This window comes from Silurus aristotelis (assembly GCF_946808225.1).
Source record: "Silurus aristotelis genome assembly, chromosome: 14".
NCBI lineage: Eukaryota > Metazoa > Chordata > Actinopteri > Siluriformes > Siluridae > Silurus > Silurus aristotelis.
The window spans coordinates 11,129,061-11,150,177 of NC_139587.1; the positions used below are offsets into that span (position 1 = coordinate 11,129,061).

Consider the following 21,117-nt stretch of genomic DNA (forward strand, 5'->3'; position numbering starts at 1 on the left):
TTGCACTATTGTAATGCATTAATAGGTGGTTGTCCTGCATCATTAATAAACAGGCTACAGTTAATTCAGTATGCAGCAGCCAGAGTTCTCACAAGGTCAAGAAAATACAACCATATAACCCCAATCTTATCATCCCAACACTGGCTACCTGTTAAGTTTCTAATTGACTACAAACTATTGCTACTTACTTACAAAGCCCTAAATGGTTTAGCTCCCATGTATCTATCCAGTCTTCTAACATGTTACAATCCATTACACTCTTTGAAAAACTCTGGACTTTTAGTAGTTGCTACAATAGCAAAGTCCACTAAAGGTGGAAGAGCATTCTCACATTATAATCACACTCTTGATATTACCCAAATGAGGATGGTTTCCCCTATTGAGTCTGGTTCCTCTCAGTTTTCTCCTCACACCATCTAAGGGAGATTTATTTTCTTTCTATAATTCATGTTCTGTAAAGCTGCTTTACAGAACATGAATTATCTAAGGGAGATTTATTTTCTTTCTATAATTCATGTTCTGTAAAGCTGCTTTGAGACAATGTACATTTTGAAAAACGCTATAGAAAAAACATGAAATTGGGTTGTTTGGTCTCATTTGTCTAAAGGACATTTTTTTGATGTTTTGCGTTTTTTCCAGATGCAACTTTGCAAACCTAACCTAGGCTGCCATGTTCTTTTTAGAGCAAAGAAAAGGGGTCTGAACTTGGGCTGATGACTCCTGGGATGATGGCAAATGTCTTAAATGTTTTTCCATATTTTCTGAATTGCTTAGTGTAAAATATGTTATATTGTAAGTAAAAAAAAATAAATAAATAAATCAGCAATAAACTACAATCACAATGCCTTTACATTTATTTTTCCTAATATAACGCCCTGTTGATGTCTGATTTTGCATATTACTGAAAAATGTGTTATGTGTCAATATTAGCAGGGTTCATTCAGAAGTAATGGGTATATTTGTTAATTACAGGATATCCCAGCACAAAACCATACTTTTACCCACCTAACAGAAGAAAACATAATCAGTTTTTGGCGAACAAAAAGAGCAACTAAAGGTAAGGCTTTAATATACAGTATATATATATATATAAATGGATACAATTGGAAGAGTTTAATATGTATAAAATCATGTCAGGTATTTTTCCACCTTTAATGTGATTAAGCATGTTTTTTCAAGTGAAAAACAAAAACATTTTGGGTGGGTAATACAAATAACATTTAATGACCTGGTTGCATGAGTGTGACTGTGTTTATAATTAACTAGTCACATTCAAACTCATGTTTAAAATGAATTATTATGCATATGTCATCAATGAAGTAACTATCAACAATCAAATATTCTTCACATATCTGGCTTTCTAGATTCATTGTTCTCTTCCACAAAAATAAAAACAATCAAGTCTGAATATATGTCTTTCCTTTAACTTAGATTTGAGCTCTGGCCAAGATGAAGAGCATGAGTAGCTTTAAATAACAATGAATTTTAGCCTAAAACGTAGTCTTCTGTTAGAAGATGAAGAATTTTTAAGCATGATGACAACCCAAAGCAAAAATCCAAGTCAACAACAAAATGGATTTAGACAAATAAGATTACCATTTAAATGGAATGACCCAATCAGAGTAAATAGTTAAATTCAATGAAAGACATGCAGTGTCTTGATGGCAGCTGTGCACTAGAGATGTCCCTTACAAATTTATAAAACTAGAATTTCTAAAAAAAACTAGAAGATTGTAATAGAATAGCCAAATGGTGAACAAAGAAAGGTTACAAAGTAATTATATTAATAGTAGTAAAGGGGTATGCAAAACTATTTTCGTAAAAAGTTTGTAAGTTAAGTTTTGATGGTCTTAAATTATTTTCTCATTCAGAATGACCTTACTGCCACTGCAGCACCCAATGTTCCAGTAAAGTTTATATGTTATCTTTATGATCATAATCTGTAGGTTTATTGACAGCTTTATAATACTTTTACAAAAAATACACATTTGTGTCAGGCTGGTGGATCCCTGACAATTTGTTATTTGCAAGTTTTATTTTTATAGCCACAAAGACCACAAAATATTGCAGTTGCACTTGTTTAAATGGGACCCAAGTTTGATTCTGGTATAGTCTTCACTATCCTCTATATATTAAAAACAACTAAATACATAAATAATACAATTTTTATAAACAAGTTCCACTTCATCTTAACTAATAGAATTTGATATTGAGTATCATTGCTGCTTATGTGTCATTGCAGAAGTTTTCTGGTAAAATAGTGCTACAAAAGCTTGCCAAACAAGCTTGATAGGGTTGAGATGTGATGATCAGCAGTAAATATAAGTAAATATATTTCATAAATATAACTAAGTAAATATTAGCAAATAATGGACTTCTAATTGTGGTCAGTTCATTTACTTAGTAGTAGAAATTGTAGATGATTTCCTTACCTAACCCTAACCCTTTTTTTTTTTTTACCTTAGAAGGAGTGGGATTTTATGATGCATTGGTAAAATTTATGGTCTGTAATTCCTGAGGATAAATCAGAGATGGAGTTAAGCATTTGAAATTATTTCTCCCATTATACTGGGATATTGGCTTGATAGGATGCTTAGAATTTGGTTTCACAACATGTCAGCCTTTTTCTAATAGTAATTCAAAGCAAAATGCTCATGTGTCATGTAATGCACAGTACACAATAGCAGATTTAGATGCAAGTGTAGATAAGAATGTTTTATTGATATCAATGTTGAAAATCCAAATTAGCAGACAAAAACATAATCTGGGCATGGGTTGGGCAATTAGCAAACAACAATACTAAGAACAAAACCATGGCATGAAATGAGAAACCAAAACAAGATGGAGAACCTGGAAAAACCATGAAATATAGAACACAAATGGCTTAGTAAAATGCAGGGATCTTAATAAGTTACTTCGTGAAAATCAAACAGAAACAAAAGGCTTTTTAAACACACACTAATCAAGAGATATACTTAAAACAGTTCGGAACACAAGACATATGAGGAGATGAAAAATCAAATCAATACGAGGCAAAGTCATAACATGAATTAAAACAAAATCCACATGGCACAGACACAAAGAGATGCCTGGAAGTCTTTGGCGGTGTAAGCTGCATCATAATTCTGTCAAAGGAACAAGGGGTACCAACCAGGATGCCCAGAAGACAGCCACACCATTGTCCCCTGATGTGAGCATGTTGAGTAGGAAGCTTGTGCTGATGCCCCTGGTGTGAGCATGGCATGAAAAGCAGTCATGCTGTTGTCCCCTGGCATGGGCAGGTCTTGGAAAAAGGTTGCGCCTGCTCCACTGGCATAAGCAGGCCATGGGAGGGGGACCCCTGTCATCAGTAGATGTAGTGAGGAAGTGGCTGCATCGCCCGCTGCAATAGATAGGTCTGAGGAAGAGGTTGCGCTGTCTGAAGAAGAGCTGTTATTTAAATTGATTATTTTTACTGAATTCTTATTTATACTTTTTTTACTGAGTAATGAATGTGATTTGAAATGTAGAGAAGTACAAAACCTCAAACAAAACTTACTTAAATAAAAGTAAAACTACTTCAGAAAGTAGAAATACACAAAGAAATTCTGTTCCACCTCTGCTCTTTTCTGCACTGGGTGTAATAGGAGAATGTAAAAAGCTAAAATGAACAATCCCCCAGCAGACTTATTATTCATGGTTCATAGATTCTTGCCTTGTCTTGTGTCCTTTCCATTTGACCATAAGAAATGCACCAGGGAGGCATTAATAATATTTTTAACATCCTAAGATTCCTTGTTCTTTCAGAGTGGGTTAGGTTAGGTTAGGTCAACTTTATTATCCCCGAGGGGCAATTTGTTTCACAGCCAGCAGAATCCATACAATCCCAAACACACAGCAACAAACAGTACAGAGAGAAAAAAAAAAAAAAAAACATTTAAGTATTTAAATACCCAATAGCAACTTGTACAAAATAATTTTTTTATCTATTTGTCCTGCAAAGCGGTAAAAAATATCTACGTGAAGAAGGTAACAACATAAAAAGATTCTGCAAGGGATGGCTGGAATCTCTTAACATTAACTCGGTCTTCCTCAGAGTCCTTGCTTTATGCACACTGTTTAAATCAATCAGGTTGGTGCTGGCAATCTTACCACACACTTTAACAATAACAAGACCTATAACCTACACCCGTTTAAGCAAAGTAAAAACTTAGTGGCTAGATGGAAGCCTTTCATTGAAAATAAAAACATTCAGGCCAATGTTATTTTTGTAAATCTTTTAAAACCATTTACTGTAATTTATTTAAAATTATTTTCACATTAAAAGTGAATAAAAAAATCTGACATGATTTCTCATGGTTTTATTTACTGCATTACAACCTCCTATTTTAACTGGGTTGTGTTAACTTTTCAGAATCATATGTAGTATAACGTCTCTAGGTTAGATATATGTATCCCTGGTTCCCTGAGGGAACTCGAGCTGCATCAACAATGCTTTGGGAACGAGTGTCCAATCACGCCAGACTGACCAGTCCCTGCCTAGTGTCTACGGGCACAGCTAGGCTGCAGGAGAGATGAGCCAGGAGTGGACCTGAGGTCAAGGCTATAGAACCTGACAAAGGTCAGCGGGGTGAAACAGCCCACAGCCCACAGCCCACTGCTTGTTTGCAGGAAGGCCTTTTTTATAGGGACAGTAGCAGATGAACAGTTGCTCCTACTTTCATCATAGCTCCGTTCTGTGGATGTATTAAGCTTCTTCTGGTCATGGGGCCTGAAAGGGAGGAGGATAGAATGCCTTCAGCACGACGGGTCGTGGGGGAACCGAGGGCACCTCAGAAACATACCTCAGGTCTGGGGTAGAGAAAGGCACTGACCATGCCTTGGGTAAACTCCAGGAGAGACGGGGCCACAGACGGGGCTACCTGGAAGAGACTCTGTCCCAGTGAGCTCTCTCCAGAACTCCCAGGAGCAGTGCAACAGGGGGAAAGGCATACAGGCACCTGTACCATTGCATTCAGCCCAAGAGGGGCTGGGTGAGTGAGGGAAAACCGGAGAGGACAGAGTGCAATGTCGCTTCAGTAGAAAAGAGGTCCACTTGTGCTCTGTAAGACTTCCTTCATATCTGCTCCATCATGTCTGTGTGAAGCCTCCATTCCTCGGGCCTCGGCCCTTGCCTTGACAGGAAATCTGCTCCCTGGTTTAAGCACCCTTGGATTTATGCTGTTCTGACAGAGAGCAGGTTTCTTTGGACCCACAGGAGGATCTGATGTGCCAGCCTGTGTAGGGGCAAGATAGCAGACCCCCTTATGGTTGATGTAGGAGACCACTGATTGTCCATACAGATCAACATATGCCGGTCTCTCAGATCTGGGAGAAAGTGCTTCAGAGCCAGAAACATGGATAGCATCTCCAGGCAGTTAATGTGTTATGTGAGATGGAGCCCACTCCATAGAACTTGGGCGGAGCGAGCACTTGTGACCACCCCACCACCCTGTGAGGGAGGCATTTGTCATTAGCATTATGCGATGACAGGGAGTTCCCAACAAGGGGCCCTGGGACAGGAACCCGTTTCTCTCCATGTGTCTAAGGCCTGTAGAGCTCGCCGCATGACCTTCATCTAAACCACCACTCGAGGGGTCTCATGTGCAAGAGGCAGTGGAAGTGGAACCACGCTAGATGTGGTTGCCATTAGACCCAGCAGTCTATAAAATGACTGACTGACCTTCTCACACTCTCTTGATGGCTGTGAGGATAGACTTGACGATTGGGAGGAGACAGTTGTGCTCGCATACCAGTCGATTCCCACACTACGCCTAAATAAGTGGTTTTCTGTACTGGTTTTCTGTACTCTTTTTGGCGTTTAGTCTTAAACCCAGTTCCTTCATGTGGCGAGAATGACATCTCGATGCCAGACTGCCAGAAGCTCCGATTAAGCTAGTATCAACCAATCGTCTATATAGTTAAAAATGCAGATGCCCTAAAAGTTGCATTTATACACTTTGTGAAGGTGTGGAGTTAGACTGTAAGGCCGAACGGAAGGACCTGATATTGGTAAGTTTCAGCCCCGAAAGCAAACCTCAGGAACGTCCTGTGCAAAGGAAGGATGGATATGTGGAAGTAAGCATCCTTCAGACCTATTGTGACAAACCAGTCTTTGGATCTGTTTTAAGACACAACCTGTTTGAGAGTGAGCATCTTGCACTTGAGCCTCAATAGTGAGTGGTTCAACCAGTGTAGATCTAGCATGGGACGCAACTTCCTATCCTTCTTGGGAACTATGAAGTACCAGCTGTAGAACCCAGACTCTATGTCTCGCGGTGGGAAAGCCTTGATGGCCTCCTTACTTAAGGGAGTGTATATATATATATATATATATATATATACGGCAAGTTGCCCCTTTCCGTTGGACAGAATTCACGCCTGATTCATAGCATGAAGACGTGGAGGCATTCCCAAAGCGTTGTTGATGCAACTCAAGTTCCTGAAAGGGAACGTGTTATCATCAGGACATTACACATTTAATATGAGGTCTATGTCTACACATAGTTAATTCTTTTGTCACAGGCAGGAAAAGATTGCAAGGCACAACTGGTCCAACTGGGCCTGCAGGTCCTCCAGGGCCACAGGGACCCCCTGGCATTCCTGGTATTCCTGGTATTCCTGGCAGCAATTGTTTAGGCTCATTGGGTCCCCCTGGACCTTCAGGTCCGAGGGGCCCTCCAGGCCCACTAGGGCCAGCAGGTGAAAATTGTACATCAATCTTCTAGCCTAACAGGATTATTTTGAATTTGTCCAATCAGTTTAAATAAATGCACTCCCTCCCCACACCCCCATCACCAGGATCTGTTGATAAAACCAAAGCAAGAGATTTACAGGTGGGTTTTCAAGAAAATAAATGTTCTATTATTAAATATTCTTGTTCTGCATGTTCAAAATATTTTGAATTTTTCTGTATAATAATTTTACCAGGGAATGCCTGGGTGATTAGATCTGGGTGATAAGTGTGGTACAAAAAGGGTTGGATTTCAAGGGGAGATGTGGTTGAAGAGATTAGTAACAATGGGCTTATAAATATAAAACATTTTACTTCATTAGTGTAAAATATTTCACATCTTTAATTAAATAAGTTTAATTCAAATAAAAGATGTCACTTGATTAAGGCACTTTCCCTTTTTAAATATGGGTAACAAATTAAGCAAATACCAACAGAAGTGATTTATAATGTAATGAAGCAATTATGTTTTTTATTTTATTATATTTAATCAAGTTAATTATTTTTTTACTTAAAAGAAATGTCTCAGGAATAAAAGAAAAAAGTAAAAAATCTAAAGTGTATTGATGGTAAGTAATTGTAAGAGCATTTAACCATTAAAATGTAAAGTGCCATCTGTCAGATAATTTTAGTTTGCAAATATTATGCTGTTAATGCTGTTTCTTGTGGTTCTACAACCTGTTAGCTATAGTCAAATGAATCACTTGTTTATGTAGATGATGAAATTTGTAAAAAAATATAGTTGAATTCTATAGTTTAATAGGTTTGTAGATTTATGCTGTAAGAGTAAAATATTATTAGCATATAGGCAGATTTTGTTTTAATAATTCATTAATATTTAATTTTGTTTTATTGTCACATGCTAGTGGTTCTATAAACATGATAGCTGTGGCCTTGGCTGATTTGTAGAGAATTTTAATAATTCACATTTTAATAATCGACTCAAAACTAATTTATTTAGGTGGGTAGGTTAAAAAAAAAAAAAAAGTTTTAATTCTAGCAGTTAGAGAATTTTTTTATATAGTATTTTTGTTTATGACTGACAGTGGCTGATACCTGATAGATAAGGTGGGATATTTGTTGTGTTTTATGTAAAATGTTGCTGTTGGTAGCGCTCTATATGGTTAATAGTTTCATTAGTAATCTACGATATATTTTAATGATAAAATAGTTCAGATGTGTTCATAGAAAAAGTCAGGCAATCTGTTGGGACCTAGTGCATTAGGGGCATTATGTACTGTGTGTCTTTATTCTATTGGTTTATTGCTATTTGCTTTTTCTTCAATTAATTTTGGATGCTTGTTATTGTGTAAATGTGTTGTCTCCTCTCCTTGGTCCTTGTGTGAAAAGTATATGTCCTAAAAGGTCTAAAATATTATTAATTTCCTCTGGGATATGTATGGTATTTCCTGCTGAGCTCTTGATGAATGTGATTATTGCTCATTCTTTATTTAATTTAATAAGGTTTGTTAGAAATGTTCATATTTTTATAATGTGAGATGCATACAGGACATTAAACACAGAAAAAAAGCAATAAATAAAACACGGTTTCTAGACTGTAAACTTTTGTAGAGTAGCAGCAATATGTTACAGGTGTGCAGTTGTGTTTATTAATATTAGGCATTCGATTAGCTCAGGTGAGCATTGGAAGGTATCAGGGAGGTTAGAGTCTGGATGTCTTAAGTAAGAAAATGTTGCAGAGTTTGTTGCTGGTGGCAGAGATGCTTCTGTAGCTTCTGTCAGATGGCAAAAGAGTAAAGAGTCCATATGATGGTGGTAGAAAGAGAAAACTATTAAGAAGAACCTTTGCAACTCTTCACACAATACAAGTGCTGCAGGTTAGAGACTATGCAGTTCTAGTACCGCATGGTAAGATAGCTGGACAGGGCATATTGTCCTTTAATTTTATCAACATCAAGAACTCTTTGTCCATACATGCTCCTGGAAGCTGGTTCTGTTGAACTGTAGATTAATGTGACAGCAGTGTGGTGGTGCTGAAGATAAAGTTACCAATCCTGAAGGGTCTTTCAGTCATAAAGTTTAGGATCCAGCTTCAAAGAGAGGTCATGCCCAGTAGGCTTAATTATTTCTGTCAGTTGTTTTAGGATGATTATGTTGAATGCTGATAACCCAGCCATTAGGGGGGCACAAGCCAGTGTACTCTTAGTGCCGGTCCCAAGCCCGGGTAAATGGGGAGGGTTGCGTTAGGAAGGGCATCCAGCGTAAAACATGTGCCAAATCAAATATGCGGATCACAAATGAGAATTTCATACCGGATCGGTCGAGGCCCGGGTTAACAACGACCGCCACAGGTATCGTTAGCCGACAGGGTACCGGTGGAAATTGGGCTACTGTTGGCCGAAGGAGGAGAAGGAGAGGAGGAAGGCGTCTACAGAGACGGCAGGAAAAGGAGCAGTGTAGGAGAGTAGAGGTTCGGGTTGGTACTTTAAATGTTGGTACTATGACGGGTAAAGGGAGAGAGATAGCTGATATGATGGAGAGGAGAAAGGTAGATGTGTTGTGTGTTCAGGAGACCAAGTGGAAAGGGAGTAAGGCCAGGAACATTGGAGGTGGGTTTAAACTGTTTTATCATGGTGTGGATGGGAAGAGAAATGGTGTAGGGGTGATTCTGAAGGAAGAGTACAGTAAGAGTGTAGTGGAGGTGAAGAGAGTTTCTGATAGGGTGATGATCGTGAAGGTGGAAGTTGAAGGGATGATGATAAATGTCATCAGTGCCTATGCTCCACAAGTTGGCTGTGAGATGGAGGAGAAGGAAAGATTCTGGAGTGAATTAGATGAAGTGGTAGATGGTGTACCTAGGAAAGAACGATTGGTGATTGGGGCAGACTTTAATGGGCATGTAGGTGAAGGGAACAGAGGTGATGAGGAGGTGATGGGTAGGTATGGTTTTAAGGAGAGGAATGTGGAAGGGCAGATGGTGGTAGATTTTGCTAAAAGGATGGAAATGGCAGTGGTGAACACGTATTTTAAGAAGAAGGAGGATCATAGGGTGACATATAAGAGTGGAGGAAGGTGCACACAGGTGGATTATCTTCTGTGTAGGAGATGCAACCTGAAGGAGATTGGAGACTGTAAGGTGTTGGCGGGGGACAGTGTAGCTAGACAGCATCGAATGGTGGTCTGTAGGATGGTTTTGGAGGCGAAGAAGAAGAGGAGGAAAGTAAGGTTTGAAAGAAGAATAAGATGGTGGAAACTGAAGGAAGAAGAGTGTAGTGTGAGGTTCAGGGAAGAGGTCAGACAGGGGCTTGGTGGTGGTGAAGAGGTGCCGGATGATTGGGCAACTACCGCAGGAGTGATGAGGGAGGCAGCTAGAAAAGTACTTGGTGTGACATCTGGAAATAGAAAGCAAGACAAGGAGACGTGGTGGTGGAATGAGGAAGTGCAGGAGAGCATTAGGGGAAAGAGATTGGCAAAACAGAAGTGGGATCGACAGAGTGATGAGAAAAGTAGGCAGGAGTACAAGGAGATGCGGCAGCAGGTTAAAAGGGATGTGGCGAAAGCCAAGGAAAAGGCATATGAGGAACTGTATAAGAGGTTGGACACTAAGGAAGGAGAAAAGGATTTATACCGATTGGCCAAGCAGAGGGACCGAGCTGGGAAGGATGTACTGCAAGTTAGAGCAATAAAGGATGGAGAGGGAAATGTGTTGACTAGTGAGGAGAGTGTGTTGAGAAGATGGAGGGAGTATTTTGAGCAGCTGATGAATGAGGAAAATCAGAGAGAGAGAAGGTTGGAGGATGTGGAGTTGGTGAAGCAGGATGTAGATAGGATTAGTAAGGAGGAAGTGAGAGCAGCGATTAAGAGGATGAAGAATGGAAAGTCGGTTGGACCAGATGACATACCGGTAGAAGCGTGGAGATGTTTAGGAGAGATGGCAGTGGAGTTTTTAACCAGATTGTTTAACAGGATTCTGGAAGGGGAGAGGATGCCTGAGGAATGGAGAAGGAGTGTGCTGGTACCGATCTTTAAGCATAAGGGAGATGTGCAAACCTGCAGTAACTACAGGGGAATTAAGTTGATCAGTCACACCATGAAGTTATGGGAAAGAGTAGTGGAAGCCAGGCTGAGAGAAGAGGTGACCATCTGTGAGCAACAGTATGGTTTCATGCCGAGGAAGAGCACCACAGATGCCTTATTTGCTTTGAGGATGTTGATGGAGAAGTATAGAGAAGGACAGAAGGAGCTGCATTGTGTATTTGTGGATTTAGAGAAAGCGTACGACAGGGTGCCGAGAGAGGAGTTGTGGTATTGTATGAGGAAGTCAGGTGTGTCAGAGAAGTATTTGAGGGTGGTGCAGGACATGTATGAGGACAGTGTGACGGCAGTAAAGTGTGCAGTAGGTACGACAGACTGGTTCAGGGTGAAGGTTGGACTACATCAAGGATCGGCCCTGAGCCCTTTCCTGTTTGCAGTGGTGATGGACAGGTTGACGGACGAGGTCAGACAGGAGTCTCCCTGGACTATGATGTTTGCAGATGATATTGTGATTTGTGGTGAGAGTAGAGAGCAGGTTGAGAAGAGCCTGGAGAGGTGGAGATATGCGCTTGAGAGAAGGGGAATGAAAGTCAGTAGGAGTAAGACAGAGTACATGTGTGTGAATGAGAGGGAGGGCAGTGGAGTGATGCGGTTGCAGGGTGAAGAGGTGAAAAAGGTGGAGGAGTTCAGGTACCTGGGGTCAACAGTGCAAAGTAATGGAGAGTGTGTTAGGGAAGTAAAGAAAAGAGTGCAGGCAGGGTGGAGTGGGTGGAGAAGAGTGACAGGAGTGATTTGTGATAGAAGAGTATCTGCAAGAATGAAAGGGAAAGTTTATAGGACTGTGGTGAGACCTGCGATGTTGTATGGATTAGAGACAGTGGCATTGAGTAAAAGACAGGAGGTGGAGCTGGAGGTAGCAGAGCTGAAGATGTTGAGGTTTTCGTTGGGAGTGACGAGGATGGACAAGATTAGAAATGAGTTTATTAGAGGGACAGCACATGTAGGATGTTGTGGTGACAAGGTGAGGGAGGCGAGATTGAGATGGTTTGGACATGTGCAGAGAAGGGACATGAATTATATTGGTAGAAAAATGCTGAAGATGGAGCCACCAGGTAGGAGGAAAAGAGGAAGGCCAAGGAGGAGGTTCATGGATGTGGTGAGGGAAGACATGCAGGTAGTTGGTGTAAAAGAGGCAGATATAGAGGACAGGGTGGTATGGAGACGGATGATCCGCTGTGGCGACCCCTAATGGGAGCAGCCGAAAGAAAAAGAAGAAGAAGATGTTGAATGCTGATCTAAAGTTCTTAAAGTCCTTAGTTTTTGTCCAACCAGATCAGAGAAGTGTTGATTTAGCATACTCAACCACCCAAATATGTAGTAGGTGTCTTCCATGGATGGGTTGGCATAGAAGTGTTGGAGGGGTTTCTGGATAATAATTTAAATAAACAACGCATATTCTATTTTCCAGATCAAATTCTAGTGATGATTTAATTGAATTAAAATTTTAGATTAAATCTATTGGTATTAATTCTGGAATTAATTTTCACCACTAGATTGAAAATAAGATGGTAGGTAATGTATTAATTAATTTTTGTTGAAATGTTTGTCATCAGCCATCACCCTCTACAAAGTTACATGATTATTTCTTTATTATGTCTATTTTCCAAGATGTTTTCTAGGTCTATGATGAAGTTACAGATTATTCATGGGTTATCACTGTTGAGCAATATAGAGTACAGTGGATATTAAAAGTTTTAACACCCTTATAAAATTGCAGGTTGTTTCAAATATAAACACAGAAATAACAAAAACATAAATGTCAGACTTGTTACATCTTTATTGTGATCTTCCAATGAACAAAAAATCCAAAAAGGTTTATTAACTGGAAACATTTAAAATAAAAAAGCCTAGTCTGCACATCCTTTTATAATAGAAGATCTAACTGGCCTTAGCATTAACCAGTCACTTAAAAAAATAGGCATACTAAGAGCCATTGGCCACAAAGAGCTGCCAAAGAAACTGTAAGATTTAATTTTTAAAAGGTACCAATCAGAAGAGGGGTATAAAAGAATATTGAAGGCACTAAATTTCATATTGTAACATTACAATGACCCAAAGCACACATCTAAACCTACAAAGACAAAATCGGATATTTAAATTTCCTGGAATGGCCAGACCTTAATCCCATCGAATGGAATGGCCTAAAAATAAGAGTGGGATTAAATTCCAAAGTCTAGATGTGTGAAGTTAATAAAGACTTATTCACAAAGACTGTTATAAAGGCAGAATGTAAACTTTGAGAATGGATATTGACTGTAATTAATATCACCAGTCTACTATAATGGCTCAGGACCATTTAAGCACCTATTACTACACTCCTCAACAATAGAACTGCATCGAATGGACATTCGATGCCACACAGATGGGTTCCCTTTCGAGTCTGATTTCTCTCAAGGTTTCTTCCTCATACCATCTCAGGGAGTTTTTCCTGGCCACTGGCTTGCTCATCAGGGATAATTAATTATAAGGAACAAACTTGTTAAACTTATATAAAAAGATTTATACAACCTTATAACCATTTTATCTGTTTAAAGCTGCATTTAGATGTCCATTGTAAAAAGGGTTATACAATTAAAAATTTAACAGTTTTAGCAATATAACGAATGACTTTCCAGAGCCATATTACATTTCTTTAAGGATTTTGATTTAGTGATTTGATTTTTGATTCTCGTTCAGTGTTTTTTCTTTATTTTTAATATTTTTAACATTGAACACTGATAAAGGTATCCTAACCATAAAAGATCACGTTTGGAAATATATAGTAAAGAAAAAAATATTTATCAACCCAGAATGTTGTTTATATTTTAGATTGTCCAAAGTAGCTACATTTGACAGTTTGGCACACTCTCTAATAAGATTCATGGGGAAGTCACATGGAATGTTTTTTAAATCACAGGTATGCCTTGTCATTAATACATTTTCCGACATTTCTTGCCTCTTTAATGTGCTTTAGATTATCAATTGCCTTTTGCAGAGGAAAGAATGAGTACAGAGTCAATATCCCTACTAGTGCTGCAACAACTACTACACAAATTCTTATTATGGCTAGAAACGTTCAGTTAAACAAAAAAAACAGTCCATCATTACTAAGAAATAAAGGTCAGCCAATCCAAAAATATTAAGAATTTTAACTGTATCCTAAAGCACTCAAGAGGACTTCCCCAGATCAAAGGAAAAATGTCCTTCAATTGGATGAGTCAAAACTTTAGATTTTTGGTTCTACATGCCATTAGATGTAGTAGTGGGAGTGGACAGATGGTTCCTGAATGTGTGGTTCCCACTGTGAAACCCCCACACCTGTGATGGTATGGGGGTGATTTGTTGGTGACATGGTTGGTCAATTTTGTCAAAATTGACAGCACATTAGTTTCAAGTATCAAGTTTACTTGTCATATGTACAGATGTCAGTGACAGTTTGTACAGTGAAATGCTTAAATGAGGCTACAGGCCAACTACAGCAAACTTAAGCAAATATTAAACATCAACAATATTAAATAGTAAAGAGAAGAGGAAATAAAAAAAATAGTAATAATGAGGCATTAAAATATTTTTATATTATAAATTATTTCCAAGTGTGTGCAGACGTATATGTATAGATGTAGATAATTTTTATAGATATAGATGTATAGATATAGTATCTATGAGGATGATTCTTTTATACACATAATGAGTTGAGAATTAAAGTACTTTTCTAAAGGGACAGAACTAATATGTGTGCCTTATGTTTTTTTGTTTAGATTCTGTCTCTCTATTAAAATAAACCTACCATAAAAATTCTAGACCATTAATTTCTTTGTAAGGGGGTAAACTTAAAAAAATCAGCAGGGTATCAAATCATTATTTCCCTAAATGTATATAAAATAATTTTTTGCATATATGACACATATATTAGCTAAGAAAAGGTTTGCAAGTAAGATGCAATAGTACAGAGAACAGTGGTATTAAGAGTTCTGACAATTGTGTAAAAAATATGTATGAAATGTATAGCAGAGTCAATTGACGGACCCAGTGTGTTAACAGATAGTCAAACAATATGTATGAAATGTGTAACAGACTCTGTTGGCAGTTATGGTCAGCAATGAGATTGTATTACAGTTTGTTGAGGATTTTGATAGCCTGAGGGTAAAAAAATATTTTTTTGCTTATTGGTTCTGGAATGATTACTCAGTTTGTTGAACAGGCTGTGTGCTGGGTGACTGGAAACAGCTGTGATTTTTTCAACCGTCCTCAGACATTGTGTGCAGTAGATGATCTGTAAGGCTGGAAGTTTATTTTCAATGGTGAGTTCCGCTGCTCTTACGACTCTCTGTAGGGCCTTGCAATATAGTACTGTGCAGCTGCTATACCAGACATTACCCAGCATGGCGACCACATCATTTTGCTGGGGCATGCCATTCCATTTGGTTTGCATTTAGTGGGGACATAATTTATTTTCCAACAGAACAATTACTCCAAATATATCTCTAGGTTATGTAAGTGCTGTTTGTTAAAGAAGGAGAATGATGAATGCATCAGATGACCTGGCTTCCAAAATTACACAATCTAAATCCAGCTGAAATGGTTTGTGATGAGCTGGACCAGAGAGTGAAGGAAAAGCAGCCATCAAGCACTAAACACTTCTGGGAACTCATCAAGATTGTTGGAAAACTGTACCAAGTAACTAATGATCTCATGGGGCTGACTTAGAATGCCAAGAGTATGCAAAGTTGTCATCAAAGCAAAAGGTGGCTACTTTTAAGATAAAAAAAATATAAAACATTCTGGGTTATTTAACGTTTTTGTTTACTACATAATTTTATATTTCTTCTGTCATAATTTAAAAGTCTTTAATATTTTTGTACAATTTTGGAAACAATTAAAAATACAGAAAAACAACTGAATAAATGCTTTTAGAAATAAGTGTTAATTGTCAGGATCTTTCAGGCACACGGTGCGGCCGTGTTGCCGTTTTTCCCTCCCTGTATTTAAGGACACCCAAGACTTTAGCTCAGGGCTAGATTATTTTACCAGCTCCCTAGCCCCTGAGATTATTCTTGCCACCCTGCTTGCTCTGGATCCTGTTCCTGATCCTGTTCCTTTTCCTGTTCCTAACCCCTGTTCTGCTCTGCTTCTGGTTTGGACTCTGGACTGTTTTTCAGTTTTGTTTTTGCTCTGCCTATGTTGCTCTGTTTGCCGGCTCTATGAATCTTGGACTGTTTTTGGTTTTGTCTTGCCTGCATCGCCCTGTTTGCCTGTGTTTTTGACCCCTGATTGTTTTTGCCTTGCCCCATTGCTCAGTTTTTTTTTTTTGTTTTTTTTTTTATTAAAGCCTGTATTTTCTTTACCCCTGTGTGCATCCTGCATTTGGGTCCTTCCTTCTGATTCACCACCTAGTCACTCACATTCACTGACAGAGAAATCTGCCAGTGCATCGTGTTCCGTGAGATTCCTTATTGTTTTTATCAATTAAAAAATGGAAAGAAATGAACATAAGAGAAATCTAAATCAAATCAATGTATGGTGTGACTACCCTTTGGCTTTCAGTTCTTTCTTTGGTACAGTTTGTATGCTTGCACAAAGTCAGGGAGTTTGTAGGATCAGAGTCAGGTATATGATTAACCACTTATATAAAGCAGCTGCTAATGATCATCAATTTCATATGTAGGTTGAAACACAGATTTTAGTTGAAATAGAAACAGCTGTGTCGGAGGGTTATAACTGGTTGCGGAGCACCCAACATTTACAACTAAGATGGGGTTATGGAAGATAGTTTCATGTTATAGGTCATACACCATGGCAAGACTGAGCCCAACAACAAGACACAAGGTAGATATAGTGCATCAGCAAAGTCTCTCCAAGCAAAGATTTCAAAGTAGACTGGGGTTTCAAGATGTGCTGTGTAAGCCATTTTAAAAAAGCAGATACAAACAGGGAGTGGTGGGCCAGGAAACCTAACGGAGCATTTGCTATCACCAAAAATCTGGCAGAAACCAATGGGATCCAGGCACACCATTTACCTTTTGGAGAAGTCTGACCCAGGAGTGATTGCAGTCAAAAAGTCATACTTCGGACTGGTAAACAAGTGACTCAACTATGGATAAAAACATAGGAATTGTGGTGGAGAAAATGGCAGCATGTGCTCTTTCAAAAAAATATTTTTTTTGCTGTAGCAAAAAAAAAAACTTTTTTCTACGAGTGCCTAAAATTTTTGCACAGCTCTTCTGGAGGAGTCTGATGACTTACTGCACAGAAAGAAACTGGGCCAAAAGCTTTAGAGGTTTTTCCATATGTAAGAAGGGTGAAAAGTGCGTGTGATTTTCAGAGAACCGCGTTGACTGGGTGACTGGAAAAACAGCCCAGAGTCCAAAGCAGAAGCAGAGCAGAACAGGGGTCAGGAACAGAAACAGAATCCAGAGCAGGCAGGGTGGCAAGAATAATCTTAGGGGCTAGGAAGCCGGTTTAGATAATCTGGCCCTGAGCTAAAGTCTTAATGTAATTATATACCGGGTGTTGCGTGGAAAAACGGCAAGATTCAATTCAATTCAATTCATTTTTATTTGTATAGCGCTTTTAACAATGAACATTGTCTCAAAGCAGCTTTACACAGATAATGCGGTGATTAAAAATGAATATGTTCTTTATGAGTAAGTTTGTCCCTGATGAGCAAGCCGGTGGCGACTGGCGACTGATGGCCGCTGACCGGGAAGTGGTGCTGCAAAACCGGAAGTGCGTGCCGCAAAACCCAAGTGTGTGTTCCGTGTCCGATCTGGAAGATCCTTACAGTGAAAGGTCTCTGTTTTCAGCCACAATTCTGGTGGCTTTGAAGATGCAGCATGTTGTGTAAATATCATTATTTTTTCTGTTGTAATCACTACCTTCTACTAAGTTTTGCAATCCAATATGGCACAATTCCCGAATCAGGAAGCAATACAGCCAATCAGGATGCTTTCAGCAGTCCCTCTGTAGAATGTGGTGGTGATTGGTGGTCAGAGCTGGACTTTCCTCAGCCTTTTCAGGAAGCAGCTACTTTCTTGTCTATATAATTTGGTGTTGAGGATCCAGGTGAGGTTCTCCACCATGTGAACACTAAGAAATATAGGTTTTCTTGACAATTGATCTATTAATGTTTAATGTAGAGTGGTCACTTTTGTCTGACAGCTGTATGTCCTCTTGTAGTCAGCATAAATCTCTTTTGTTCATATTTTTTTTCACTTTTCCTGCCCCTCTTCCCTCCGTGGATCTTTCCACTTCAAGAGTAAGAACGGGAGCTTTGAGGATGGATTTGGGCTGTAGTTAATGTCAACAGTCTGCTACACTGACTCAGGACTACAGTTTGCTTCTGATCACCATCACTGTACCCCGCAACATCGTCTATCTGTAAAAAAAATGGCCAGTCGGTTCAACCCAGATGAGGATGGGGTCCCTCTTGAGTCTGATTCTTCTCAAGGTTTCTTGATTATGCCACCAAGTTTTTCCTTGCCACAGTTGCCACTGGCTTGCTCATGAGGGACAAACTTACACTTATAAAGAACTCTTATTTACACTTATAAAGAAAATCTTGTTTATTTTTATCACCACATTATCTGTGTAAAGCTGCTTTGAGACAATGTTCATTGTTAAAAGCGCTATACAAGAAATAATGAATTGAATTGAATATTTAGAGACAGGTTGTTGGCTTTTCACTTCTCTGCATGTTGAATTATTATTCTTGTTTATGAGACTCACTACAGTCATGCAATCTGCAAACTTGATGATGGTTGTGCATTGCTGTGATGTTATAAGTCAGCAGTGTGAACAGCAGAAGACTGTGAGCTCAGTGTGGTAATGCTGGAGGTTCCCAATTTGGACTCTCGATCCCAAGTGCCTTTTGACAGAGGATTTTTAAATAATCAAAAAATGTTTTGGTAACCTAAGCTTTTTTTCCACCTCTGTCAGTTTAGCAGTTACTTTTGTACGTTTCAGGTAACAATAAACGCTAAAAAAACAAGCTCTGAATGCCTGGTCCCCATAGAAAGCCGAGATAGGACACGAACACTGGTTGCTCTGATGCCATTATGCCATTCATAACAGCATACCACACAAATATAGAACACAGACAAAGCACTATTTTGGACCCCAGACAGGCCACTGGGTGCTACTGCTATGGCAGGTTGGATCTCTAACCAATCTGGGGCAATATATATATATATATATATATATATATATATATATATATATATATATATATATATATATATATATATATACACACATTATATATACATTATATATATATATATATATATATATATATATATATATATATATATATATATATATATATATATATATATATATATATATAAATGTAGCACTAACACTTTCCGCAGTTTGTGCTAAAGTAGCTCTTCTGTAGGACTGGACCAGACAGGCTAACCTTCATTCTTCACATGTATCAATTAGCCTTGGCACCCAGGTTGTGTTACTGGCTGTTCTTTCTTTTGGCTGTTACTAAACATTGCATGATAGAAACACCTGACAAGACTTTCTTTAAAAAAATGCTCTTATTATAAGTTTGCCATCATATGTTGGCTCTTCTTATTTGTCCTGCTTCAAATTCAACTTTGAGGTGCAGTTGTAACAAGATAATCAATTTTATCCCCTTAACCTCTCTGTTATTTTAATGTTATGGCTGATTTGTGTATGAAAAAAATCGCAGACATGCAAATACACTTTATTTCAGAATTGTTTGGATAGGCCTTATTTCAAACATTTTATAGACACTCCCAAATGCCTATTCACTCTGCTGTAATCCTTGCAGTATGATGGATTGGAAAAAGAAACATGTTAGAAGCACAAAAGCATTACATACCAGTACATCTGGCTTGAATACAGATTGAACCCCTGTAAATTGTTTAACTGGCCTTCTTTACAAATCCAGTAGATATTTTTTCCTTTTTGCTAAATAGAGAAATACTTTGAATTGCCAACTTTACATTTTTTATAATGTTAGATAGCTATTGGCAGAGGTGGCAAAAGTACACACATCCTTTACTTAAGTAGAAGTACAGATACTCATGTTGTAAAATATTCGGGTAAAAGTTGAAGTACTGATTATACTTTTTTACTCAAGTATAAGTAAAGAAGTCTTGGCTCTGACATGTACTTAAGTAAAAAGTAGTTATTACTTCTACCTGTTTTAGCTGTTAACTGGACCTCACATTAAGTAAGAGAGATAGAGAGATAGATCAAACTTTGTCATTGCATTGTACAGGTACACAGCAACGAAATGCAGTTTGGCATCTACCAGAAGTGCAAAAAGTAGCAATCGTGCAAATAGTTTAGATAAACATGTTTCATATTTTACAAGGAGATGTGGCAGCAGGTAAAGAGGGATGTGGTGAAAGCCAAGGAAAAGGCATATGAGGAGCTGTAAGAGAGGTTGAACACTAAGGAAGGAGAAAAGGATTTATACCGATTGGCCAGGCAGAGGGACCGAGCTGGGAAGGATGTGCTGCAAGTTAGAGCAATAAAGGATGGAGATGGAAATGTGTTTACTAGTGAGGAGAGTGTGTTGAGTCGGTAGAAAGAGTATTTTGAGCAGCTGATGAATGAGAGAGAGAGAGAGAGAGAGAGAGAGAGAGAGAGAGAGAGAGAGAGAGAGGGTTGGATGGTGTGGAGTTGGTGAAGAAGGAAGTGGATAGGATTAGTAAGGAGGAAGTGATAGCAGCGATTAAGAGGATGAAGAGTGGAAAGTCGGTTGGAGCAGATGACATACCATCATCAGAAGCATGGAGATGTTTAGGAGAGATGGCAGTGGAGTTTTTAACCAGATTGTTTGACAAGATTCTAGAAAGTGAGAAGATGCCTGAGGAATGGAGAAGGAGTGTGCTGGTACCGATCTTTAAGCATAAGGGAGATGTGCAGACCTGTAACTACAGGGGAATTAAGTTGATTAGTCACACCATGAAGTTATGGGAAAGAATAGTGGAAGCCAGGCTGAGAGAAGAGGTGACCATCTGTGAGCAGCAGTATGGTTTCATGCCGAGGAAGAGCACCACAGATGCCTTATTTGCTTTGAGAATGTTGATGGTGATGTATAGAGAAGGACAGAAGGAATTGCATTTCGTATTTGTGGATTTAGAGAAAGCGTACGACAGAGTGCCAAGAGAGGAGTTGTGGTATTGTATGAAGAAGTCAGGTGTGTCAGCGAAGTATGGTGCAGGACATGTATGAGGACAGTGTGACAGCAGTGAAGTGTGCAGTAGGAACGACAGACTGGTTCAAGGTGAAGGTCGGACTGCATCAAGGATCGGCCCTGAGCCCTTTCCTGTTTGCAGTGGTGATGGACA

The 21,117-nt window shown here is 38.8% G+C and overlaps 1 protein-coding gene across 2 annotated transcripts in view; it reads left to right on the forward strand.

Annotated features, from left to right (window-relative positions):
* Positions 1–21,117, forward strand: part of LOC310736677 (uncharacterized protein) — a 39,353-nt gene that overhangs the window by 12,535 nt on the left and 5,701 nt on the right. For both annotated transcript variants that reach the window (XM_083560433.1, XM_083560434.1), the window contains exons 2-4: positions 973–1,057; positions 6,544–6,720; positions 6,820–6,854. In XM_083560433.1, the coding sequence (XP_083416559.1) occupies positions 973–1,057; positions 6,544–6,720; positions 6,820–6,854 (297 nt within the window). The remainder of the gene's footprint in view (positions 1–972; positions 1,058–6,543; positions 6,721–6,819; positions 6,855–21,117) is intronic.